General features: G+C 51.0%; 1 protein-coding gene across 5 annotated transcripts in view; it reads right to left on the reverse strand.

Moving 5' to 3' along the window:
* Nucleotides 1-27776, reverse strand: part of HNF1B (HNF1 homeobox B) — a 52571-nt gene that overhangs the window by 12836 nt on the left and 11959 nt on the right. For 3 of the 5 annotated variants that reach the window (XM_059379155.1, XM_059379157.1, XM_059379160.1), the window contains exons 4-6: nucleotides 27404-27639; nucleotides 8567-8727; nucleotides 3094-3229 (exon numbers count right to left, since the gene is read on the reverse strand). In XM_059379155.1, the coding sequence (XP_059235138.1) occupies nucleotides 3094-3229; nucleotides 8567-8727; nucleotides 27404-27639 (533 nt within the window). The remainder of the gene's footprint in view (nucleotides 1-3093; nucleotides 3230-8566; nucleotides 8728-27403; nucleotides 27640-27776) is intronic. The other 2 variants (XM_059379156.1, XM_059379159.1) reach the window with 1 other exon arrangement.

Genomic DNA, 27776 nt, shown 5'->3' on the forward strand with positions numbered 1-27776 from the left:
AGCCAGAAGACCATCATTTAGCGAACCGGTGCAAAGACCCCGGCAGAGGTCAGATGCTCCTTCTCTTGACTGTAGCAGAGAGGGGGGAAATACCAGACCTCAGCCCATCTATGAAGTGGACGGATTTTATCTGGCGGCACAGAGCTTATGGCTTCAAAAGGTCCAGGTAGTGGGAAGAGGAAGTTGTAAGTTAAAGGCTGGCCGTTTATAGGGTCTCTTGCCATCTTTCTGCTCTGGAGGGGTCAGGCCTCTGTGGTCCTGTTCTGTGTCTATATCCTCTTCAGAACCGGGGCCAGCGCTGCAGAGACTGGGTCCCTGGTCCACTCCCAAGCCCCACCCCCACTCCATGTACTCCCTGGGCGGGAATCTGGAGCAGACAGCCAAGCCAGGGTGGGAGTGGGGATGAGAGGATCGGGGCAAGATACCCCAACCTCTTTCCCGGGGCTGCCAATGTTCCTTTGAGCTCACTTTCTGTGAAACGGAGGGCAGGATGGGATGAAGAAGAAAATCCAGAACAAAGGTCTCTTTCAGGCAAGCGTGGAAGCGACACCTAGAGGGCCTTTCCTGAAATGGAGAAGGTTCTAGAAGCGGGTGTGTGGGAAGTCCTCTGTGGAGATAGCAAGAAGACCTCAGCTGGTGCTTACTCAGGGCTTTAGCTGATACTGTTATCAGAAACCTAAAAGGCGAGGACCCCTGAGCAGAAGTGAAGGGAGAATAAGCCCCCTCCTGGGTCTTCTGGGGAGGGAAGCTGGGGCCGGGTCCTCTGATCCCATACAGACTAGCACTATCTCCCATTCCCTAGAGGCTCAGGTACCCAAGCCTCAGTCTCACCTGATATCCTAATAGATCCTGTTTCCCTCTCCTACCTTCCCCTGGGGTCTCCTGGGAGGCCCCACGGACTTCTACCCTCCCAGGCTTATTACTGCTGCTCTTTTGGGAAATCTCTGCCCAGAAGAGCCAATTTCCCTGATGGGAGTGGATGACATTTGAGGGCACGGTTCTAAAACCTGCCTGTGCTTTAGAATCATCTGGGGGAGCTCTTTAAGAAATATACATTCCTCTGCCTCACCCAGGACTTCATGAGTCAGAGCCTTCAGAGGTGAGGCCCAGGAATCTTATTTTCAACACAGTCTGTGATCCTGCTGTGTGCCTCAATTCCAGGATCGAGAGCCACTGATGTCATTCTAGCTCCCACGGAGTGTGACTCTTGGCCTTTTCACCTGTTTTCTGGGCACTGGTTCCTGCCTGAGAAGCATGTTGTCCATTCAGTGGATGAATAGAGAATGAGGGGTTGGCAATGCCAACCAAGTACTTTGTTACCACTTCTGCCTGGGGCAGGACCCTCAGACTCAATGGGACAAGAGCTAGCCACAGAAGGACACCTGCAAGCAAGTCTTTGGCCTGTCACTCCACTGGCTAGGAGACCACGAGTTTCAGCCACGTTTTCTGGGGTCCTCGCCATTCTTCATACCCCCCACCAAGTCCAAGCACACACCTGCACATGCACCATGAACACACTTCCAAGGCCAATGTATTCTCTGCAGATTAAGGATACAGCAAGGTGGCAGAGAAGTCTGGGTGGAAGAAATCAGGAGGAACAAAGCTGAAAAAATATGGAATAGCTTCCGGGAAAATTTTAGTTCAGAAAGTGCCTGAGAAAATATTAAGGATTGTGTGTCAGCCGAAGCTTGATGTGCGAGGAAACAAGGTAAAGTGGAATGGTTTGTGTATCTTTTCGGTTGTGGAAATAAAGAGGTGATAAAAAGAGCTTAGACATGGGTCTTTTAACCAAATCTTCTAGAAGGCAAGCAAGCTGGTTTTAGGTATCCTAGCTCACTCTCAACTCCTGCTGTTAGTATGGTTACCACATTTCTATGAAAAGGCAGTGAGTTTAAAAATTTTTTATTTTGTCAGTCCTCTAATAGCTTCTCTAGTCCCATTTCTCTCTGCAAAAACAAAAAACAAAAACAAAACAACTGCATTTGCTATTTCAATTCCTGAGCAGCTGAGGACATGCTCAGTAAAGCTGCATACCTGCTGTAGGTCTAGCCCAGTTCTACCTTCCAACAGCACATGAGCCACTCTCTGCAGAAGTGATCTGAGTAGCCACCTTGGCTAGAGCTGACTTAGAGAGGAGAGAGAGAGAGGAGGAAAAGGCAGGAACAAAGTAAAGAAGTGCAGGCACTCGATACAGGGAAGCCACAAGGACAAGGGGGTGATATCAGCAGAGAGAAGGAGAGCAATGCACCATTCGATCTCTCCCGAGACTTCTCGGGAAGACTTCCCAGGGTCAGGGTGATGACTTGGCCCATGCTGCCATGATGGAAGACGGAAACAAACTGACTACTCATCAGCATTAGAATTCTGAGAGCAGCATGCGACCCTCCTCAGCATTTCCTGATCTGGCCCATCCCTGAGGGGCTAGAGGTTCCTTGTAGAACAAGAGCCTCCTAGAGCTGGAAGGACCCGATCCATGCCCCATCTTCCGGTATGTTTCTCCTTGAAGGATCAGAGATGCTCCTACAGTTTCCCTTGGGAGTTTTCACTGTATTTTCACCACTGGCCAAAGAGCTGTCCCATGACCACACCAAATTCCCTGTTTAGAAGGAAGCCCATCATTGCTCCATCTTTGCCGGCAAAAAGAAACATCAACATCACTTCCTGGAACATCTACCACATCCTTACAAGTAGAAATGAACACGAGACAAAAGTACTAGCTCTAATATTACATACTCACACTTTGCAGATTTACAAGCATGTCTCTATGCACTGTTATTGGATCACCTCAGCAACCCATTTTACAGATGAGGAAACTGAGCCTCATTAAGGTTAATGATTTGCCCCAGGATGCACGGCTGGTTAGCCGTGACCCAGATTCAGTGTGACTCCATTGTTCCTCTTTCTTTAGGTTAAACAGTCCAAATATTGTTGAGGAGAGAGATAAGGAACTAAACATAAGCAGAATCAAAATCGACAAGCAGTGGGTGAGTTTGAAGGGAGCTTTTTATAAACCTTTTTTAAAAATAAGATTGATTTACTTCCCACCCTTCTTCTCCCTTCCCCCTAGGTTTTGTGACCAAGAACGGAGCTTACTTTGTGCAATGGCCATGACTCCAGAGAGGGGGGTCATGATGAGGTTCTGAGATTGCTGGGGATTATGGTGGGACAGGCTGTGGATATTCGTCAAGGTGCTGACAGGGGGCAAACCACCTCCGGAGACGGAGATCTGCTAGAGAGAAGAAACAAAAGCAAGGTGAGTGGGACCGGGACTGCAAAGACCAGTATCCAAAATGACATGGCTCAGTAAGTCCTCGGGACAGCTAATTCACCCACTCATTCATTCATTCATTCATTCGTTCACCCACACTCTCATTCATCACTCATTCATTCACTCATTCACTTACTCACACACTTTCATTCATTCACTCACACACATTCACTCACTCACTTACTCACTCTTTCATTCATTCACTCACACACATTCATTCACTCACTCATTCACTTACTCACACACTCTTTCATTCATTCACTCACTCATACACACTCATTCATTAATTCATTCATTCAACAATTACGTAGCATCCACTGAGGCGCAGGCACAATTTTAGGTGCTAAAGACCAAAAAGCAAAACACACAACCTGACCCTTATGGTGCTTCTGTCTGTTGACTACTTTGAGTTACCTGCCTGCCTTAGGGATTCTTCTGCTCCCGGGTATTGTGGGACTGTGGCTTGCTCAATTTGGAAGTATCCTCTGTTTTGCTCCATGCCGTCTCTCTTACTGGTGCTAAAGACATGTGATTGCTGAAAGTGATGACTGAAATCTGCCCGAGTGAGAGTGGATTAAGGACTAGGCAGAAGGAAAGCTCTCACCATTACAGACTCCACTAAGTACCACTCATATGTTAACAGACAAACTTCACTGTGGTTCCGTGAGGCAGAAACTTCATGGTAGATCTGTATCAGGTAGATATGGTATCAGGTAGATATATCACTGTTTCACAGAGGAGATACGTAGGTTGCCTAAGATCTAATAACCCAGCAAGTAAGTGGTATTCAAACCCAGGTCTGCCTGACTCTGGAAGTCAAGTCCTTACCTTTTACAGAGGATCTCTCCTTACCCCGCTCCTGCCATTACTACTAAGGGTTGGGGGAGATCAGCCATCATTGTGCTTCTCTACCTTTTCTGAATCTCCACTATCTATGAACAATTTTCATTTTTTTGGTCAAGGAGCTGCTATCTTAATGACAAAGCTACTAAATGATAAGCCCTGGGCCCCAGGGGCCCCCATTCTGTGGCAGCATTATATTTTAATGACAGATGAGCAAGAGACAGCTACTAATTTTAATATGTTTACTACGCACATGGCCACTTTGCAACCTTTCACTGGGGATCAAATACTTTTATTTATTCCTTATAGTGTCTTTTCCTTATTGATTTTCCTCACTTTTCCAAGGTATGAAGGCATCACGAGCCCATGTGCTGATAGGATCTCTTCCTTGCTAGTACTAATATGTGTACAGGTCTTATTGCATTGGTTAGAACTTTCTAAACAGTATTAAACAACTGTCATAAATGTGCTTGTTTTGATTCTGATGTTTTCCAAAATGCTTCCAAAGGTTCCCCACTAATTATAAGAATTTATCAATTTTACACACACACACACACACACACACACACACCCCTTCAGATGCACACAAGCACATAATTTGCTTTTTTTTGGTGATAAACTAGTTTACTATTTATAGTTTTAATAATTTCTAAAATTATTTTTAAGAAAGGATGTCTCGGGGCACCTGGCTGGCTCAGTCGGTAGAGCATGTGACTCTTGATCTTGGGGTTTTAAGTTCAAACCCCACACTGGGTACAGAGATTGCTTAAAAATAAAGTCTTAGAAAGAAAGAAAGAAAAGAGAGGGGGGAGGGAAGAAGAAGGGAGAGAGATGTCTCCTGACATTCTGAACTACTCTAGATGTTCTTGATGGTATCAGGACTACTTGGAGATACTTTAGGGTTAGAGTATATACAATCATGTCTGAGTAGTCCTGTTGCCCTTCTTCTGGAGTTTGTCAAACGATAGGTCTCATACCAGCACCTGGGTAAGACACTATCTCCTGCCCTGACCTTCTGGTCAACCCCATAGCTTCCAAGGTTAATTTGAAAAAGAAAGAAAGAAAAAAACCAAATGGGTTTGTTTGTGTTTTTTTAAAAATGGGCATCAAGAAGTCAGTTGGGGTTGGAGCCAGTTTGGGGGGGGGGGGGTCACGTGACCAAGAAGGAATTCTGACCACATCAAACAAGAGAGAACCAGCCTGTTCACTGGGCTTGTTTTTCAAAATGTCAGAGTCATTAAAAGAAAAGAAAAGAAATCAGTAACCTGCCTTCAGACTTCCTTTGGGTAACGTAGTCCTTTGGAGAAAGTCAATGAAGTGACAGTAATCTCTGCCATTTCAATGTTTGATTTTAATGGTGAAAGAGAAACACAGATGCCAACCATGGCTTTAGAGTCTGTCAGGTGCTTACACTGATTGTCCTCAACAGATAATGACACAAGTAAGGAGGGCATTCTCACCACTGCCCCTACGTTACCAATTAAGACTGATCCTACCAACAGTGGACATACCAGCTCTGCGTCACTTGACTAGTCAGTGAGGAAGCCAGAATTCACACTCAGTTTTGCTCGAGTTCAAATTCCTTCCACTTACTATTTTTGGGTAACCTTGGTCAAGTTCCTTCCCAATCTAAAACGCAACCAGTATTTTCTACTTGCCTCTGGAACTGAAGGAAGCCAGGAGCTGCCTTCATGATTCTTACATGATAATTCGCTGTGTCTGAATTACATGAATGCTGCCATTTGCAGTTCGCCTACACTAAGTGCTTTACTGTGTACAACCTACAAGGTTGGTGTTATTACCCCTACATTGCAGACATGGAAACAGAGGTTGAGAGAAGTTCAGAAATGTGCTCAAGTCATGTTGGTGTTGAAAGCAGGCCATCTGCCTCTAAGGCCTGAGCTTTGATACTGGGAAAGTATCCAGTATGTGTGTTTTAATTATTATTATTATTATTATTATTAAGTAAACTCCATGCCCAATGTGGGGCTCAAACTCATGACCCCAAGATCAAGAGCACATGTTCTACCGACTGAGCCAGCCAGAAGCCCCAATATGTGCTTGTTTGTTTAAGATTTTTATTTATTTATTTGAGAAAGAGAAAGCATGAGTCAGAGGAAAAGTGGAGGGCAAGCAGACTCTGTGTGAGCACAGAGCCCGACACAGGGCTCGATCCCACGACCCCAAGATCATGACTTGAGCTGAAACCAAGAATCGGACACTCAACCAACTGAGCCCCCCAGGTGCCCCCCAGTAGGTGCTTAAAAAAACAAACAAACCACAATGTTCAACACACACAAACTGCAACCCTAAATCTGGCCAGCTTTTTGCCTATGCCCTTGGGTTCAGGAGAGGGAACAGACAGTGCAAAGGAAAGCTCACGTGGACCAGCAATATTTCCAAAACTGATCCCCGGGGGAAGATTTTGAATTCACATCCTAGTGAACGTCAGTACACAAGAGACTGCCACTCCTCGCCTGGGGCTTACCCAAAGAACCGCCGCACTACAAGCCATCCTCACACCAATCCCACGAGCCAGGCATGATTAACCCCCATGTTACAGACGAGGAAGCGGAAGTTAAGCAACTTCCATCCTATCACTGATAAACAACTGAGCCCAGGATGTGGACACATAGGTTCCCTTGCCTGCGTTATTTTTAACCATATTCCACTCCTGCCTTGGTGGACTACATTCTGGGATGGACCTGTTATATATTAACAGAAAACAGATTCTTGCATTTGGGCATCCAGTAATAGTGACATAACATGTAAGCCAGGGTGTTGGAGACTAGCAGAAAGCTGGTCCCCACAAACAAGCTTCCAGGTGTTTGCTAACGTTGAGGTGTGCTCTCTTGGTCAATCATCAATCCAGTAATATGCTGCCCATTAGGGGAGCAGAACAGGAAGCAAAACGCCTGTCTGCAGCAGCCCCGGCTTGGGATGAGGCCACTTGTCTCTGAGGAGAAAGAGCCGGAGGGTCTGAAGGGAAACCCCAAGGGCCTTCAAGCAAGAGGAGCGGAGACCTGGAGGGTTTCGTGGGCTATGTCTCCCATAAGCCCCCCTTCTCCAGAGCAGCTTGGGCGATCCTTACCCCTAACCTGTTTGGGTCTCCAAGAGACTCACAGAAACTTGCCTGTGCCTCTCTCATTTGCACAGACTGCTACAGGGGAGAGCAGGGCGTCTGCACAGACCACAACACAGGCTACCCCTCCCCTTGGAAACTACACACTGTTTTTCCCTCCAGGGAGCTGGGGACTCAGTCACCTGTGACTCACCATTCCTGTGTTGCCTACACAGTGCACACACGTCAAGGTCTGAAATGACATCTGCTCCCCGTCCCCCCCCCCCCCCCCCCCCCCCCCACCGCTCCAGCCCCCACCTGCCTCTGGGTCAGACACCTTGAGGGAGTGTGTGCAGCTCCGCCTTGAGCGTGGAAGCTGGGAACCAGCAGCTCCTCCCCCACAGAAACACAGAGCGTGACCCAAAGAATAAAGTTTTCCATTTCCTGCCCTTACCGGTGTCGTAATGCCTGTCTCTCTCACCAGTCGTGCTCCCCTGCCCTTGTGTGGCTAGAGAGTGAGAGCCTTGTCAATTCAAAGAGTCTATTCCTCACCAAGTGTGCTAAACTTACATCTGGGTGTGGGCTGTGGGTATGGGGCACACGGACATCCACATCACGCCACCACGGCGTTTCTCAACTCTATGACATGGTGCAGAGTCTTAACTTGTTAGCACACTTGCCCCCCCCAAGCTACTGTATTGTTCTCACCCCCATTTTATAGCTGAGAAAGAAAGACACAGACTAAGAGTTCAGTAACCCGCCCAAGGCTACTCAGCTATTAAGTGCGGGAGCTGGGATTTGAACCCTGGTCCCTGGAACTTCAAAGTCGGTGTTTCTCACTGGGCAAGCACTGCCCCACCCCACCATTCTGTGCTGTGCTCTTCCGTGAGGTACATCAAGAAGCTCAAGAAGCTTCCCTCCATCCCTACCACCCTTTAAATCCTGACTCAGTTTCTCTCTATGCCAGCACCTGGGGACGGTGAAGAGAAAGAGGGGGCTTGTTTCCAAGTGAAGTCCTCTCTGAGGTGAAAAGACTGGCTTTGGAGGCCTTGGTGGGGGGTGGGTAAGAATGAACATTTTATCAACGCAAATGTCTTTGGCGGGCCCCAAAACAAACAGGGTCCCACCCGGCTTGCTCCTTTATGAGGCATTCAATCAATAAAATGAGAGCAGAACTCTGTCAGATTTATTGGCTAGGTTCAAACCGAACACCTCTTCTACCCGCCAAAGGCTGGGTCACCGGTCCTACCTTTCCGTTCCAACTCTGGACAGCCCCCATTTTCCCCGAAGGGGCTACAATGGCTCATTGTTTGAGGCAGGCCTTGTGAGAAGTTGTGTTTGTTTTGCCTCTTATCTTATCAGCTCCAGAGCGACAATGGCCCAGGTGTACTCACCATTTTACCATCAGGTGAGAGGAGATTGTGGCCAGGGTCCAGACTGGCGGGAGAGACTTGCTGTAAAACGGACTGGCTGGTCACCATGGCGCTGTTGCCATGGTGGCTGATTGTTGAGGCGGAAGTGACCTCACTGTTCCCCGGCTGGCTGTAGCGGACGCCTGCAAAACAAGACGGACCCCACAGCAGCCGTGAGTGCCCCCAGGGCCTTGGAACACAGACTCGGCTCCCCTTGTTGGCAAGGGTGGACGCCAGGAAGGCCAAGTAGCCTTCTCCTCCCCCCGTCTGCTCACAAGAAACACTGGCCATCTTTCTCTAGGTTAGAGGTGGCGTGGGCTTGACTTCAAATTCTAGAATGTAAGCTCCCCAAGGGCAGGGCATTTTTGTCGGTTTTGTTTTGTTCATGGTGGTATCCCTAGTGTCTTGTCACTTGGTAACCACTTCATACATACCTGTCAGAGGAAAGAAGGAAGAAAGGAAGGGAGCAGGGAAAGAGGAAGGGAGGGCAGGAGGGAGGAAGGAAGGAAGGAACTCCAATGCACGAGAGGATTCCCCTCGTTGTTGCTTTAGCGTAATTGTTTCAGGATTTAGGTGTGGAGATTGGCCTTCTCTTCCTGGTAAGAGTATTTCTTTTACTCTTCCAAATGCCTTCTAGAAATGTTTTCCCAGCACTCATGGCAATGTGGAGCCTGCCAAGTACGAGCAGACCCATTCTACAGAGAGGCACTTGCCCAGGGAGGACCCCTGCATGAGCCATAGCAGAAGGCATCCATCGCTGCACACCATGGTTTTGGCTGAGACAGAGAGGCCCCTGGGGGGACACAGGCAGAGCAGGACAGGGATGTGGGGCTGTGGCTGGGAGTCTTGGGCTCTGTAATTCACATTCCTCTGATGGGGTCCCATCTGGCTGACTTCCCAGGGCCCAGGGGAAGGTGCAGCCACCAGGAGGTGGGGCAGGGAGCACATCCTGGAGGGATGTGGATGATTAGTCTGCAAGGGAGGGGAGAACCAAGCATGCTTATAGCTTCACTGCTCTGACTCTGCCTCTTGCTCAGGAACCAAAACAGAGGTCTGCGCTCAGAAAGGCAAAAGTGCTGTGCAGAGGTGGCCTACAGAAGGAAGGAGAAAGGGGGTGGGGGGCAAAGAACCCGGGCCCAGTTTGCAGGGTCAAAGTCTCGCAGGATGTGCCCAGGAGACAGCTAAAGACAAAGCTGGGGGGTCTCCGGGACACCTCACCTAAGCTCAAAGCTGATGGAGACCATGTTCTTGTTTTTCACTTTGGATTCAACAAAAAGGTTTGAGGGACCCTGGGTCTACCTGCAAGGTAGGGAGATGGAATGCTCTCGGCATGCCATTGCTTGGAGAGGTGGGCCAACTGTCTGGCTACAATTCTCCATCTGCCAGCTTTCCCCATATTAACTCTGACTGTATCAAGGACACTGGTTCTGTTGGTCTGTCTCCCGCTGCCCTGCTTCCTGCTCCCCCAGGGCCCCACCCTCCCGAGGAGGCTACAAAGCCCCCCCTCCCACCAGGAGCCTCCAAATCACTAACACAAAGCTTGCCAAAAGGAGACCCAAGCCAGTTTTCCTGGCACCATCCAAAGGACGTTACCCAAGGCTGATATGACCCAGAGCCATAAGGGACTAGGAAGAAAACAAACAAATGCTAAGGCAGACTTCCAACCTTCAAAAGCAATCTGCCTGACTCTGAGCGGCTATGTGTTCTACGGACCTTCTTCTATTGGTGGTTGTCCTCATCCTTTGATGCTTGGGGCTGCTGGTAGGGGTGGCAGTGGGACAGCATTGGAATTTGGTGGTTATTGGTCTAGGGCACTCCACTTTTGGGGGAACAGGAGCCATAATGTTAAAAGGAGGAAAGGCTTCCCTGCCTCCAAACCAGCACCCCTTGCCTGGTCCTGCCCATGTTCCTCCACAGCCACCTGCAGTCCCCAAAGTCTCTCTACTCTGCCCCACTGGGTCACATTAGGTTCTTTTTCTCCACTCACATTTCCCACTGGACTCCTGGCAGGGTGTGTCCCAACAGCTCCCAGTGCTGTTATGCAGAAAAAGAAAGATGTGTGCCTTGTGAGCTCAGGAGCCAGAGCAGATCCCATGGAAAAGAGGGAGGCTGGTTTTACATCAGCAAGAGAAAGAGATTTCTGACAAGGAGGGACAGTGAGGAAGACCGTGGGCTCAGGAGCTAGAGAAACTCGGGCTTGATTCCTGAATTTGCTCTTTGGAGATGATCTTGGGAAAATGACTTTTCTGTCTGTGCCATAGCCTTGTCTCATACGATGGAGGAAACATATCCTTAACACAGTGATCTCGAGATAGGAGAAATATCTGTAAGTCTCCTAGCCTAATGCTAAAAAGGGGTAACTATAGGTGGGGAGGGGACTAGTATGGAGAGGGACCCCAAGGTACCTGTCCTAAGACTCTGGAATTCTAGACAACCCGGGGCAGGTGCTAAGCACCCAGTGGAATGACCTGTCCTTGGAGAAGGGCTCCCCAAGGATCCTTCCCTGAAGAAGCCCTGAGGTTTTGCTCTGGAAGCAACCTGGGAGGCAGGCCTGGCCTCTGCTGCTCTCATTCTTTCCTTCTGGAGGGACTGGACTTCACCCTGTTTTCTCCGACTCCCGGGCCAGCTATTTACCTCCCCAAGATGCTCTGCTCCGGAGCGCGCGGTGATAACGCGGGAGTCAGGTGTGCGTTCCTCTCCCAGCCCGTCCCCGCCATCGATTCAGCCTCAAGTCAAACAGACTCCAGTTGTAGCCTATTTAATTTGGCCGAAGGAAGAGGGCCAGTCCTCTGATGATCAAATATGGGTCATGGAGAGGCTTCTCCCCTACTGCAGGCTACAGAATTATTTATTTAAAAATAATTAACCAAGGATATCCACAGGAAACAAAAGCCTCCTTTTAGGAAGGAGCCTGGCAGAAGGGGTGTCGAGAGCCATTTGTTAGAACCCCAGCAATATAGCCCGAGGCTGCCGTGGTTTTTAAACCTCGTTTTCTTGCCCAGCAGAACTTCATTCTAGGAGAAATGTCAAGGTGGGGCTGTTGTGTTAAAAGACCGGTGGGCCTAGACCTCTGGATAAGAGGGAGCATCGGGAGGGAGTTAGGGGATCCCTCTTTGATCCCAGCCCTGCCTTCAGTGTATTGGGGGAACCCCAGCTTCCTCACCTCTGAGCCCGCTGGGAGAGGGGGCTGCTATCACCCCCTGAGTGTGGTGGGAGTGAGGCAGGGGGCTGCTCGCCCGTTCCTGATTCACCTGTGACCTTTCTGACCCGTGCTCCTCTCCCCAGGAGTCTGGGAATCACTCTGGGCCCAGAGAAGGTGGCTCTGGGATCAGGCAGCCGCCTGAAAGGGCGCGTGGAGGGGGAAAGTGTATCACAAGGTATCTGCTGGCGATGCACCAGAAATAGTGTTCTCGTTGGAGGAAGGAGAGGCCAGGTCCTTGGGTATTTCACAAACCCAGAAGAGCGCTTCAAAGGAGAAGGAGCGAGGGGGAGGCTCTGGAACCCAGCAACCTGGGCTGAAATCCTGGTTTTACCACACATGTGCTGTGTGACCTTGGGGAAGTGACTAAACCTCCCTGAGCTTCAGTTTCTTTGCTGTTTAACAGTCTCTGCCCCTTAGGTCAAGACGAATGACCTTAAGAGATGTGAAAGTCCCCAGAAACTGCCTAGCACATAACAATTGCTCAAGATACCTCAGCTCCTTCTACCTTGGGACCATCTTTGTCTAAAAGATGTTTTCAGGAAGGCTGAGATCACAAAACTTGACTGAGCCCCTGTCACAGGCCAGGTACTACACTAGGGCAGTAGAATGGCCTCTCCCCTTCTTCCTTTACCTCCATGAACTCTGAACGGGAATATACCACCAGGGCTCTGGTTTAATACGACTGACTGAAGATGCTGAGTCAATAGCCCCAGAGGTCCCCGGAGGTCCAGAGGAGACAGACAATGCCAGAAGGTGGTCTTCTACCTTGCACTCACTTCCTGGCTCAAGGCACTCACTGGCCACGTCCCCATTGCTGGTCCTAGGAACCACAGCACGTTGTGTCCAGCAGCCAAAGTCCTCCCAGCTAGAATCCAGAACCATCCCTGAGGTCCTGGGGAGGAGGTGACCTACTTCACCTGTTCCTAGGCCTCAGGATCATGGGTATGGGGCTCTTTCTAAATTCCTGATGGCATGTGGGACAGAGACAACACATCCAGTTTCCATGCAATACGACTGGTCAGAAGTATCAAGGCATGACGGAACTCATGGTTCCAGAAGCCAGCATCTTCACACTCGGCTTCCTGTGCCAGCACCCTCCTACAGGGCACTCTTCACTTTGCTGCAGCCAGGGATTTCTTTCCGAAACAAACTCGTACCATGTCATTGCCCTGTTTGAAAATCCAGCATGGCCCCTCACTGCCTCCTGTAAAAGCCACAACAGCAAGGACTGGCAGAATCAGGCCTTTGGGACTCCAAGCACCTTGGCTGTAGCCTCTCACACAACGCCCCCATACAGCTGTATCAGAGCACCTGCTGTCCGTCATGTTGGCCTGTTCACCCCCTGCTTCCATGCCTTTGCTTCTGCTGTTCCCTCTGCTGGGAAAGCTCTTCCCTTCTTCTCCATGTCACATCTTTTTTGTTAAGAGGGCTTAATGTCACCACTTCTGTGAAGCTCTCCTTGATTCATCCTGGTAGTTACCTGCTTTGCCCTTTGCATTTTACACACAGTTGAGAACCTTACAGCAGGAGTCCGTCCCCTGGCACCATAATGTTCCTTTGACAGGGTACTTCTCTTTCCCTCTTAAAGGAAGGCATGGCTATTTACTCATTGTGGCATCCTCAGAGCCTCACAGAGAGCCTGGGACTGTGACTATTTACTGAAAGAAGGAATGAGCCCTCAGCTGCTTTGAGCAGGCATGCCCCAGGACAAGAGAGCATCCCTTCCGGCGGAAGGAGAAAATGCAGTCAGTCCTACGGCAATGCTGGTGTTAAAAGCATGCATCTGTTCCAATTCTATTGATACATTATGGAATAATCTGAATGCAACGTGAATTTCCCATTTGAGGAATCCAGAAACCTGCACCCAGCCAAGCGGAGCCACAGGGGAAAACACTGAACACATTAGTGTGCACGTGCACACGCAGACAAACACACACACCCCCTTCAAGCCTCTACCAGCTACCAGCAGTTCCCTGCATGGGCTATCGGCCACCTCCACCCATATCTGGAGTTAGAACTTTCCCTTCAATTTCTGACAGTCCTCCGCCCACCACCTCATGGGAACTCACAGGCTGAAGCCCTTGTGACACCTGCTCCCCTTTGCAAACTTTAGGGCTCTTTCAAGGTAAAATGCCATATATTGTTGCACTGAAACACTTCCTAACCAGTTCACAGGAGTAAAACTCTGCTCATCTTTTTATTAGATTTTTGTCTCTTCAAAGGGTGTCACTGGAGAAGTTTTGAGTAGTGTGTCCTTAACCCCGTTCCCCCCCAACCCATAAACCTCATGGTTTATGCGTGACTTTACAGAGCACTGTGGTTTTTCTGATGTCAATGTCAGCTTCTACAGAACTGGCTATGGACCTGTGTTTGAGGCCAGACACAACTGCCTTGCAGGAGGACCTGGGAGAGGACCCACTCAGGGTGTAATTAACCACAAGGACTTTTCAGAAACCTGTGCTTCAGGGGGCGGGAACTATAGCTCCCTGAGAGCTTCTAAAAAAACAGCCGGAATGCCACAATTCCAGAAATCAACAGGCCATCAGCATCGAGACACTTGAAATGAATTCTCTCTGTCTCTCTGCCTTGATGATCCTGGGCCGGTCAACTTGGGCATCTCGGCATTCTTATCTACAAGATGGCCGTATGGATTTTCCTTCCTCAGAAGCCAGAATACTGAGTGAGTAAAATAAAGTGAGAGAAGCACCGGGTTTTCCGGGGAGAGAAAAAGCCGGGCAAACAGAAGAGCCATGTCAGCCAGGGAAACATGACCAGAATTGCTCTTTTATAGGAAGTGGGGGGAAGAGGGGGGTGAGGCCTCCTGGGCAATTGTGAAGCTTGGCTTGTCCCCACGTGGCCTCTGGCACTGAAGCCAGGGCCCCCATTTTCCTGGGGTCTGTGAGTTGTACCCAGAATCTGGTGGGATGCCTTTCACCCTTGACGTTTCCAAGCCAATCTCCCATCCCTGATAATGCAGGAATGTTCCTCCAACCGGTGGACCTTCGCCAGCGCGAACGAGCGTCCCAGCCACCAACAGAGTAAACATTACTCAATGGGCCAGGGCTCTGTCACACACATTCTTCCCGTGTGTTTCTAACCTCATGCAGAGCACAGCCCAACCCTGTTGGGTCGAGAAACTGGGAACTTAAGCCCAGGCAAGAGGGAGCGTGTGAAGGAGAAAAGGAAACAACCCTGTCCATCAATTATGGGCAGACAGAGCTGTCTTTGCTATGACGCCAGAACTCAGGGCCGGGGAGGGGGTCAGGAGGAATCAGGTCAGTCCCGATGGGGGCCCGGTAATGGTGTCCACAGCAATCCACTCCCCCTTTTTCCACATGATTCCGTCTTGAGAACTTCTGAGACGCTCATCTGGGATAAAAGTGGGCACACCGTTCCCCGCTGTGTGACTAGAACTCCAGCAACGAGAGCTTTCCATACAGGAGACAGCCCTGCTGCCTCAGTGTCCTCATCGGCGACACGGGACTCCTGCCAGTTCCTAGTCCTATTTCCTCCTCTCTGGGCATCAAGATTAATGTTTGCAGAGAGTTCAGGAGATTAAAAATCTGAAAGCCTGAGAGGAAAAAGCTGATGTAAGATGAAAGCAGTTCAAACACTAGGCTGGTTTCAATTCCACATCGCCTTCTACCTGAGGTGGCTCGGTGAGGAGGCCGGCTCGTAAGGGCAGAAACACAGACAGGCCCGCGGGGACGGTAAACACTCTTGAACTCAAGGAGTAAAGTGGAGTGATACTTAAGGGAAGCCCACAAACTGGTTTTCTTATAAAAATCAAAGCAGAGGGAGCCAAGAAAAGAAAGGGGGGAAAAAAAGTCGTTTTCCATTAAAGCATCTTGGCTGAGAACAGACCCTAACGTGTACAGAGCGCCTGAGAAAATCACACATGTGGGGAGGTAGAAGGGCAACAGAAACTCTGCCTGTCCTCCCCATGAGGCCCGCTGGGCCACCCCGCCAGGTCCTTACCCCAGAGTCAGTGGCTACAGGTAAACATCAGACAACTGGCAATGAGCACTACAGCCTAGAGTCCGTGGCTACAAGTGAGAGAGGTCAGGCTGGCCCTTGAGAGCTCAAGAAGTCCTCACCTCTGTGAGTGCCCTACACATGCTGCTCTCCGTGTGTCCCAGATGCCCATCTGACAGAATGGAAAACTGAGGTTCAACGAAGAAGAGGTTATTTTCACTACCTCTGGCTCCTTGTCTCCCCTCCAAAGCTGACCCTTCTTCCTCTTTCCCGTAGACCCCGAATCGATTCCAGGTACGCTGGGCTCCATCATGAGCCACCAATGGTTTGAAATGGTTTTGTTTACTTGTTGCTTGGCTGTATCCCTTGCTGGAATGTACATCCAATGAGGGCAAGACCTTGCTTGCCTTCTCCACTGTGTCCTCAGCGCCTTGCACAGGGCCTCACCCATTTATTTTTATTTTCATTTATTTAATGATTCCATTTTTATTTATTTGAGAGAGAGAGAGAACGTGCGTACACAAGCAAGGGGAGTGGCAGGGGGAGAGGGAGCAGACTCCCCGCAGAGCAGGGAGCCCCATGCGGGACTCGATCCTGCAGGACTCTAGGGTCATGACCTGAGCCAAAGGCAGACGCTTAACTGACTGAGCCACCCGGGCGCTGGGAGCCCAGCCATGTAGGCACACAGTAAATACTGTTGGAACAAGCAGCTGATGAATGAATCACTACGCTCTGGCCCTGTGCAGGACCCACACTGCCGGTCTGCTGAGAAGTGGGAGAAGTGGGAGTGGGAAACATCTCTCCTCTAGATCTCCTGGTTTTGCTGAGGTTAGTGGGAGCCATGCCTCTTGAAGAAGGGAGAAGGGGGAGCAAGAGAGGAGGAGAAAGAGAGTAAAAGATCATCAAGGTAGATATAGCAGAGACATGTTTGGGTGACTTGGTGTTGGAAGGCCAGAGGGTGCACAGTGGTGTAAGTATCACGTATGAAGCAGCAGAGATCTTGGGCAGAGCTCTGCCTGGTGTGAAAAAGGGCCAATGGGGCACCTGTGGGGAGCCTACCCATTCCTGATTTCTTGAGACCTAAACATAACCCCCATTAGCTGCTTTAAGGGGGACGGGAATGGGTGCTTCCATAAGCACAGGATGACCATTTCTAAATGTTTGGGGCTGTGGGTGGGAACCCAAATTTAGACTCACCCTGTGAGAACCCAGTATGGAGCCTCATCGGGTGACTTTGAGGAAGGATTAATTAATGGGAATTTGCTGTGGCAACATGAGTCACTTAAATGCCTTTTTCTCCAAAGGAAGTTGGAGTAAAACTGAGAAGGGTTAATGGTGGACATCATTAGGGTAAAGGCAGGGAGGACAGACAGAGCCCGGCTGTAGTCTGGCTCCTGGGGTCTCTCTTCTCAGAGGCAGCCTTTGCGGGGGAGGGGTAATGCGGCTGCAACAAAGGCCCCTGGGCTTGGCTGGCGAGGAGAATGATGATGCTTCTAGAGGGTCTGGGCAATGGGGGAAGGCTATAAAGCCATCAGCAGACTGAGCCACTAGGTGTCCACACAAAAGTAAGGTCCTAAAAACAGACATCTGTATTGTGACTGAAGGGCTCATAAAATTGCCTCAGAAAGGAGAGGTTTTCCACTGCGACCTATTCATAAGCAGAGCCCTGCTGGGAAGTGACACCCAGGGAGAAGATCCTTTGAGGCCTGTCAAGTGTCGGAGCCGCCTCGTTATGGGCACTTGCCTGGCCAGACCCCAGCCTCTTCATCACCGCTGCCAGGCATCATCACCATCGTCATCATCATGACAGATAGCCACTGGTCACCATCTCCTGGACCCCAGTCCCAGGCAGCACCAGGTGTCACTCACCGAGGCTTCAGAGGTTGGATGGTTACTGGCTTCCACTGTCAAGGAGCACTGGCAAAGCACTCAGGGAGCGCCCCCTAAGGATAGCGGCAGCTTAGAGCCATCTTGCCAAATGACTCTGATCTGCACAACGTCCAGTCCCTTTCCTAGACCTCAGCTTGCTCAACAAAACCTCAGGAAGAGCCACACTAGCTCTCTTCTTGCCCAAGGGATGTTGGTAAGAGATCATAAGAACTAATCATGTTGGTAAGAGATCATAAGAACTAATCTAGCAGAACATTAAGCTAGTAGAACTAAATCAAAAGAGCAGACTTAACTAAGCTTGTAAACTAAACTAGTAGAAACTAAATGAGAACATTAGGAGAATGAATACTCCTGCTCTTTGAAAACTTTCTGGTAGCATTTAATGTTGGATGATGTACGTGCATGTGTGTGTATGTGTGTGTGTGTTAGGCTGTATATGCTGGTTAAGCAGCATCAATGCAGACAGTGCTGGATGATCCTGTTTCTAGGAAAGGGAACACATGCTTTAAATAACAACATACTATGTTATGTAAAATGAAACAAATACCACTCGCTCAGTTTAAAACTGAGAAACAGATAATAAAATGGGATTTATGCATTCACCTTTTTGGATGTGAAGCCCTCCCTGACAGACCTCATCACTGCAAGATACACAGAACCTTGGCCCTATGCCAGGCACCAGTTGTGGACCAGTGGTGAAGAAAGCCCACTGAGGCTCAGACGCTGGTACGGCCCAGAATTCTACCATTCAGAATACATACACAGTTCTAGAGCCTTCCAGAGCAGCTCTGTTGGCAGACAGAACAGCCTTACTTGGTTTGTTTCTTTTCTTGGACACGTAGAGATACAAACCCTCTACTTCACCTACCAGGAGGATTCTCCAGGAGGAGGAGCAGATCCATCTGTTTCCATCTGTAAACTCGAATGTTTCCATTCATGAAATATCTTGAGATATATTAAGCAGTTATTTTGTGCCCACCCACCATGCAAATCGATGTTACGCAGATGAGAGATGTTATTTAGAGGTTTCCCATCCTCGCCAAGCAAGAACTCACTGGGCTTTATTGCCAGCGCAGTCCAACAGGTGCTGGCCAGGAGGAGGCTCCCTGCGGCCCCCAGGGCCAGAAGGCCTGGGCAGGCGGGCTGCCACTCAAAGGCCCTGAAAGTGTTAACCTCCAACAGGGATAGGTGTCTCGTTTCCACCCATTATAAATCTGTTTATTGTGACTGGCCCCACCCAATTTGCTGGTGCTGTAAAGCTCTAATGGTCCCTAATAAAGGTGGAAGGATTGTAAGAGCACACAGTTCCTGAAATGGGGAAGGAGCAAGGGAGAGGGACAGATGATGAACTTAACAATAAGAGATCACAATGGCCAACCTTCCTCTGCTGCTGGGTCCCAAGACTCCACAGGATCCCCCATCTCCAAATAATAATCTGTCAGACCCAAGAGGTCCAACACTCTCATTTGTCAGAATCCCTAGGAAGTGAAGCAATCGGCCCAAGGTCACTCCAATCATGGCTCAATCATGGCTCTGGAGTCTCTGGCCCTTCTCTCCGCTGCCTCACCTCTCCCAGCTCAGCAAAGGGTCATCCAGACAACCATCAACCCCTTCACGACCCTCCTGTTCCATCAGGCCTTGCAATACCCAGCCCTGACTACAGACCTCCACATCTCTTCAGGAGTTTGTTGAAACTCCCCATGCCTGACGCCCCCCATGCCAGGTTTTGATTTTAAAAAGGAGACATGCATGTTTTTAATGAGCTTCCCAGATGCCTTTTATGTGGCCTGGGAAGGAGATGTGAGAAGCCCAGGTCTTGCCAGTACTGCGATGTCATGGTTTCTGATGCCTCAAATGAGAAGCAGGGCTCCTGCACAAGAGAGACTTCCAGGGTGAAACTGCCAAGCTACACCCCTGTCAAGAACCCAGGGAAACCCAGAGCTCTTCCTTCCTCTCAAGGCCTGGAGGGCTCCAGAGCCAATAACACCTGGTTGTGGATCATCCTTAAGACGCTCAACAGCCCTCAGGAGGTAGGTACCATGATCCCTAGTTCACAGAGGAAGAAACTGAGGTTCAGAGAGACCAAGTAACCACCAGACAGTGAAAGAACCACAGATCAAGCCTGAGCCTCTCTGGGGTGCTACCACCCATGACCCAGATACACCCTTCTGAGTGTGGTCCGGGAAGGGACTGCTTGTAGCCTGCTTGCCTCAGGGGGTGTAGACTTCCCTCCGGAGCATCATTAAACACCAAAAGAGATCTGCTCCGTGTTCCTCCAACCTGAGAAGGACGTGGGTATGGGTCCTAAGAAAGTTGGTTCTTGGCTTTCTGAAAGCATCAGAGACCGAACTTCATCGATGACCTGTTTGTCTGGCTGCTGCAGCCAGAGCGGAGGGCAATGGGCAGCGGTCTAGAGCAGAAGCTGGCTCACAGGTGTATGGAAGGAGCTTCCAGAAAAATCAGCCCTCTGGAGCTTCTGAGGTTTCCTGCATTCACTGCAGGGGGTGTGCTCCCCCTCCCCTTCCTGCTGCTCTTTTCACCTTAAGTTTGGGGGGGCTTCCCTCCTAAGAACAAAGACCATTAAGTTTCTCAGACCCGGCTTCCACCGAGGAAGGACCACACCCCCTCTAATTGGCAGATTCCCGGGGCTAATTACTCACAAGCAGGGTGCTCACGCCTCCCTGAATTAAAGGAGAAAAATGCCCTCCAGGAAATTCAGGGTCATCTTATGAACCTGACCTCCTGGCTACATGGTCATGAGCCTCTGCCCCTCCCCATGATCCTTGGCGCTTCCCCACTTTTCTCTTCCGGTTTAGTGCATTTGCACTACATGCCTATTGTACCGGACATGGCCCTGGAAGTCTGCTATGGATGTCAAAGGGCAGTCGTCCTTGGAAGAATAAAAAACAGTATTCTACGAGGGAGGCCAGACTTCGCCGGCCGCAAACACCAAGATGAGTATCTAGTGGAAAACTCAATTTGTCTAAAAGCCTGGGGGCGCCTGAGTGGCTCAGTCAGCTAAGCATCTGCCTTTGGCTCAGCTCACAATCCCTGAGGTCCTGGGATTAAGCCCCACATCAGGATCCCCACTCAATGGGAGCCTGCTTCTTCCTCTCCCTGCCACTCCCCCTGCTTGTGGGTGCATGTGCGCACTCTGTGTGTCAAATAAATAAAATTAAAAAAAAAATTCTCTAAGGGTTAGGACTGGAAGACCTCCAAGAGGAAGGGAGGGAAAGGAGGGGGGAACCCCAAAACAAGGCTGTGCAAGATATGGCATTAGCTACCATTTATGAGCACCTGCAATCTCCAGGATGTTTCCATACATTATCTCATTTAACCCCTGTGGCATCTGTATGACTTGGTGTCCCCATTGGACAAATTGAGAAACTAGGGCTTAGTGATCACAGAGATTTGCCCAGGGTCACATAGCTCATAAGTGGTCAAGTTGAAGGTGGAATTCAGGTCTTCCCCGACAGCCTGTGATTCTGTTGCTAGATCATGAAAGCAAGTCCACAGATCATCTTCAGTGTGTATGAAGCGTCTGGGTTACTGATGGTCAGGCGTCTATGGCACAGGCTGGGCAATGGGATTTTTAGAAGCTCCTTAGTTGATTTCTAAGGTGTGACAAAGTTTGGGAACCATCATCCTAGAGTGGGGGTCAGCTAACTATGGCCCACACTCCAAAGCAGCCTGTTTCTGTAGGATCCATCAGCTCAGTGTGGTTTTTACATTTTTAAATGCTTGGGGAAAAAGTTAAAAGGCCAGTATTTTGTGATGTTTGGAAATTATAGGAAATTCAAACTTCAGTCCCATAAATCAGGCGTTGCTGGAAGACCCTCACATTCGCTCACCTATATATGGTCCAGAGCTGCTTTTATTCTGCAGAGTCCAGCAGTTGTGAAAAGAGACTATAGTGCCTGAAAAGTCTAAAATATTTACTGTCTAGTTCTTTCCAGGGTAAGTGTGCCAACCCCTATACCAGACCACTAGAATAACCACAACTGAATGCTTGACTTGACCTTATTGTGGGGTTATGTTTCATTCATATCTACACCTATATATCTTCCCCATTTGTGCTTGTACTTCTCCTTGAAAAGTGGGTAGAGGCAAAATGCCAGATCTTGGGCCTTCATATCAAGAAGTTCGCTTCAACCTTCAACAACCAGGGCTCCAGGGTGGTTCCGTCTGTTAAGCATCTGCCTTGGGCTCAGGTTCTGATCTCAGGGTCCTGGGATCGAACCCCAGGGCAGTCTGTCTCTTCCTCTCCCCCTAACCCTCCCTGCTGCTCCTGCCCCTGTGTGGGTGTGCTCTCTCTCAAATAAAATCTTTAAGAAAAAAAAAAAAAAATAAAAAAAAAAAAAAAAACCAACAGATTCCAAGGGCACTTCTCCAGGAACCTGCTGGCCAGGGCTCTGCCCTTGTGGGCAGCTTCCTTCCTCCTTCGAGCTGATTGGAGACAACAAGGAGTCCTTGAATCATTTAAGGGTCCTTCAGGGGGATGATTAGGCATGGCCCACCGGGCTGCCTACTGCGATAGCGCTCCCGTATCTCCCAGCCTCTCTGTGCAGTGCCTCTGAGCCCAGCCAGCCCGCAGCCAGGTGTCTTTGTATGCAGACCAGGGTCGGGCCACAACTATCAGAAGGAGGTTACCAGCAGAAGCCTCTGAAGGCTGGGCCTCTTAATCTCATTAATATCCTGATTGTCTTCCTCAATCTAGTGACAGCCCATGGAGTGGTACTGCAAGATAAATGACCTTCAAATTTAGCAGATAAAACGACCGGCAGATAAAGTCCCGACGGAGGAGAAGCGCTCAGTTCCTAAGTGTTGGTACCAAAGTGTTTCCTGAAGTACCAGATGTTTCAAGGCAGGATTTGTTTCTTTTCTGAACTGCAATGATCTATTACTCAGGGACAATGGGGCTTATTTGCCAGGGGGACCTTTGCTGTGGAGATGAATATTTTTACAGCCGCCCTCATAAACCCCGCCCCTTGTCTGCGGGGGGGCCCCGGGAGGGGGCGGAGCTCCAGAGGGGAGCTGAGGTGCCCAGGCTGTCTCTGGGCCCCATTAAGCTGTTAAGGCATTTAGTGCCCCAGACAGGGCTGACTACAAGGGCAGTTCAAATCCCTACCCAGATGGGGCTGGGTTCATGAAAGAGGAGGCTTGAATTTCTTGCTGGGGCAGGGTGCAGAATCTTACTTGGTCAGGGGCAACTGCTGGGGGGGGGGGGCAGGCGGGAAGCAATAAACCAGCCAGACTGGGTGACCCCTCCATCCTTGGCCCAGCTCTCCTAAAGCCTTTTTGTCATTCAGAGGGGAACAGTAAGAATGTGGGAGAAGAAGGGACTATGGGAGTAGTGTGTGTATGTGTAGTGTGTATGTTTCCATGCCTGCTAAGTTCTTAGCATCTGCATAATGCAGAGAGATGGTAAGCGTGTGACAGTTCTAAACCTGTCTGCCACTTACTAACTATATGAACTTGGGCAAATTATCTACCTTCTAAACCTCTCCCCTTCCTTGACTGTAGAATGGGGGTGTGGGGACAGAAGGTTTCTACCCTTATAAGGTGGCTGTGAGGTTTAACTGAGATGATGCATATAGGCGCTCAGCCCAGGGCCTGGGACCCCGGAAATATTTAATCAACACTAGATGTTATGATTATTCACATGCAGCCATAACCCTTCCATTGGGCACTTTGGAGATTTCCTCCGGTCCTACCAATTTCTGCATCAGGGAGAAACAGCAGCAACCACACAGATATCCTGGCCCAGGGTTCGATTTGTCTAAGACCCAGGCTTTGATTCTGGTGGGTGACTTGGGGAAGACGTGTGAAGGAGACCAAGCAGGGGACGTGGGTAGCAGGATTCAATGGGTTTCAAGCTCTGATCTGACCACTGGGCCAATCAAGTCCACCCTGGGCTTGGAGAGGGGGCAACAGAGTTCGAAGGGAGGCAAGAGAACATGGCCACAGAAATGAAGTCCCCCGTGTAAAAAGGCTGCCAGTCAGGGTATCCAAAGATTATTCTGAAAGGGCTCCCTCTCACCTCTGTGTCTCACTTTCTTTCTAGGAGGATGAACCTCAACCTCCCCAAAAGATGGTGTAAGAGCGAGGACACAACATGTGGGGTGAATGAAGGCTGATGAGGTCTTTCTGCCCCTCGCTGGCAAGCTGTCCAGGTGAGTCTGCTGCAGACTGGAGTGGAGGCTACACGGAGCCCCACAGCTCATGCAGCTGGATCCCTAGCCTTGGCCCAAGCATCGGCTTCCCTTGCAGGCCAACTTCCTCCTCCTCCTTCTTGAGCCAATCAATACAAGCACCTGTCTCCAACCAGTCCCTTTCCTTGCCACAGCCCTGCTCTCTGACCTTTTGGGGGCCTTTCTCTTGATTCCGCTCCAGAATGGAGATGGGGCCATCACTCCGGGCCTCCTCAATGGCCTCAGAATGGGCTGTCATGGGGCCTCTAACCAGGGACAGCTCCTGCTGGCCAGAGCTGGAATGAGGGGGGGCGGATTGCAGATAAAGGCCTTCCAGGCTGAAGATAAATGGCTGCCGGCAGCCCGCTACAGTAACTTCAGGCCCCCAAGAAGAGCAAACAAAGGGTGCCCCTGTGACTCTCCCTGGAAAGATGAAGGCCCATCAGCGGCAGCCAGGCTGGTTCAAAGCCCCAACTTAATTGTCAATTAAGCATGCATAAGGGGGACAAAGCCATGACAACCCTGGGCTGCATGCTGGTGCGTGATTGTAAAGGCGGGAGGGGCAGCCCCCGAAAACAGCTGATTTTGCTGACAGGGTGTTTGTGGGGCACCTTGTAACCAATCAGCTGCTGACAGAGGCAGAGTGCTCCCCCTGCCACTCCTATTGTGCGGGACATTCCAGCCCCCGGGTCACACTGTGGTCACTGTGGGCCAGTGGGACGCAACCCACCGACACTGGCCGCGAGACCAGGGGCTCGTTAGAAACGGGATGCTCTCTTCTCCAGGAAGAAGGGTCAAGGGGAGGATGGGTTTCTCCTGTACCCCGGGGGGCTCCTGGCTCACGTGTTGGGGGGGTGGCAGGAGAGCAGAGTAGGGGCACTGGGGCCTTGTCTCCCTGCCCCCCACCCCAGGCTCAGCCTTAGAGGGTACTAGGGCTGACGCTGACTCTGGGTCTTGGTTTCTCCCTGGCCCCCCACAGAGCTCTTCTTTTTTTTTCTGTGTCCAGGTACATTCTGGGCTTGGCTACAGGCCATACCAATAGGAAGCACATTGCCAGGCTCTGCAAACCGTACGCAGCCCACCCTGAGCCCGGAGCTCCAGCCTGCTGTCTGCCGAGCCTGGGGTGTGTCCCCTGGAAGCCCCAGCACAGTTCACTGCTACCCCTGCAGCCTATCACACCTCCCAGGGTCCTGCACCCCAGGCCCCAGCTCGGCCCCAGGCGCATGTCACCGCCTCTTAGGACACGATGCCCCCGGGTGTGAAAGTCCGAAGGAAACGGATGACTGCTGCCTGCCTTTCTTTCTGCGGCTGCTTGTCAAAACCGCAGTAATAATGAGAGTCGTCACCATTTATTGGGAAAGTGGGTGTTTACACGTTCTCTCATTTAATCCTCACGTGGGCCCGATGAGGCAGGTCCTCTTTCTTTGTTCTACAGACAGTCAAGTCGGACCTGGAGAAGTGACATGACTGGGTAACCCTGCTGTTGTGGGGATCAACCTGGCTAGCTAGGGGCAGGATTCAGAACCAAGTCCAGAGAACCCCCTCTCTGGGGATGCACAAGGACTGCCACGATGAGCCCTGAGTGAAAATTCAGGCAGAGGGGAAGGCGGCCACATGAACACACACAGTGTCCCCTCATTATTGCTCTATAAACAGGAGTCCCTCCCTAGAAACACACACACGAAGCCCCAGACGACAGCCTTGGGCCCTAGATGGTTCTGTGCATTCCATGCCAGCACGATGCCTTCCCAAGGAGACGAGAAGCTTCTGTGGGCAGGACGCACACGCACCTACGTGGTGCTGAGTGGGAATCGGCAGGCCCGAGTTCTAGGCACGTCTGCCACCCTCGCTCTCTTAACTTGGCCAAGTTACTGCTTTGTTTGGGTCTCTGTTTCCTTCTTTGAAACTCCTCCCAGTTCTAGGATTCCATGATTTTTTTCAAAGACTGAGGTCTGGTCGGCGGACCCCAGAGAACCCACTCCAGGGGGACCATGCGTCTCAGGACCCCGATCAGAGGGCTCTTGGGCTGTATTTGGCATGCACCCTGCTCAGTTTCCAGTACCTGCCTGGCTCCTCTGGCCCCGCTCTGTGTCTCCTGTCAGTATACAGAAGGCCTCCGCCAACGACCCTGTGGTGACCTCACCACAACCCCAGCTTGTCAGAAAGCTGCCCAGCCTTTGTTCGGCTTGCAGGCTCCCTGACTTTGGTGTGGAGATCACAGGTCCCAGCACAATAGCCATTGTCTTCTCAATAATGCCCCTTGCCCCAACCACGCCCCCCACCGCTCCAGCCCCTGCTCCGTGGATCACCGCGGGCGGGCAGCAAGTGCCCCAGTCATGCTCTGTGCTGGCCACATGCCGTTTGGTCTGCCCTCTGAACCCTTGCTTTGGATTTCCGTTACGGGATGGACTTACTCTGCCATCAGGCTAGTGCTCTTCAGAGGTGGGGCAGCAGGGGGGAGAGGGGGCTTCTTGGCCTTTCAAGAATAACCTGAACCTTTTCCCTGCGTGGCCGAACCTTTCCCTTCTGCAGGAGTGGGGTTCCAAGAAGGCCTCAGGCCTGGCCAAGGTACCCAGACACCCTGGAAGCAGTCATGTGGGAGCAGTGTGTGCAAGAAATGCTTGGCAACAGCCCAGCTGGGCCCCCCACCACTGAGGCCAGCCCCAGACCTCAGACTGCTCCTGGCAGCAGAGCAAGCAGCTGGCAGAGTTGCAAATGAGGCCTGGTTCTCCCTTAGCAAACCCTTCCCCAGAGCAGGGGGCAGATCATGCCATCCTCTTTCTACATGGACACCAAGCCAGCCTCAGTAAGCACCCTCACACTGGGCAGCCAGCTTTCCGGGAAGGACTAAGCCCCTGGGGGGCGGGGAGGGGTGGGGCGGGGAGAAGTGCTCTGCCTCAGACCAGGCCTGATGCACCACTCAGCATATAGGGGCGCTTTCCCACAGTGACGATGTAGGCTTTGGGCGCGACAAGCCCAAACCCCGTAGCAGAGACGCCTAACTCAGGCTGGGGGCCCAGCACAAGGCAGCGCACAGTAGGGACTCAACCAGTTTGGGCCATCTCAGCCCTGCAAAGCTGTCAGGTGAGATTCTGCACTAACTCTGGCAGAGCACCGAAGCCAGCAAGAGACTGCCAGCAGAGTGGCCCTTCCCCACAGGCCTCTGGGCTCCCCCTGCTAGGGCTGGATGGAGCCCCGGCATGGGATCTGGACGGGGTAGAGGGGACCCTGTAGTTCAGATGTGGAGTGCCAATAAAGCAGCCTCTCCCATCTCATCGGACTGTTGCCCTGCTTTGCTGAGTCAGCAGCCACCCAGGGAGAAGAAAGGAGACCCAGAGAAAGTTGGGGAAGAGGGACTCCCCAGAGTCTGAGCAAGGACTCAGAGGAAACCTGAGTGCAGCCACACACTGTTCTCCCAAGAACATTCTGGCCACGGGAGCGGGCCAGCTCTTGCACCGTCCTGCCATTTCCTCCTCGGGAAAAACCTTGCGCCAGCCCAGACCGGTGGGGAGAAGCAGGTTGGCTGGGCCTCCGAGGCACTGGGGCCTGGGCCGGGCTTACCTGGCAGCTTGTTTGGAGGAGAGGCACCGGGCTGGTGGTGGGGAGAGCCGTGGGAGAGCAGGGGGTCCAGGCTGTGCGTCTGGCTCGAGCTATAGGCGTCCATGGCCAGCTTCTGCCGGAACGCCTCCTCCTTCCTGCGGTTTGCAAACCAGTTGTAGACACGGACCTCAGTGACCAGGTTGGAGCCCAGGCCGTGGGCTTTGGAGGGGGAGACACCTCGCTGCAAACATTCTGCCCTGAGGATGGACGGGGAGGAGGAAGCAGGGGAAGAGGGTGAGTGAGAGCAGCCAGGGGGAGGCCTGCTGGTCCTTGGCCCCAGACACAACATCTCAGTGCTTCTGCTCAGGAGCGTGAAGAGGCCAAGGACAGAGGT

Source organism: Mustela nigripes, chromosome 16, assembly GCF_022355385.1.
Source record: "Mustela nigripes isolate SB6536 chromosome 16, MUSNIG.SB6536, whole genome shotgun sequence".
NCBI classification, from domain to species: Eukaryota; Metazoa; Chordata; class Mammalia; order Carnivora; family Mustelidae; genus Mustela; species Mustela nigripes.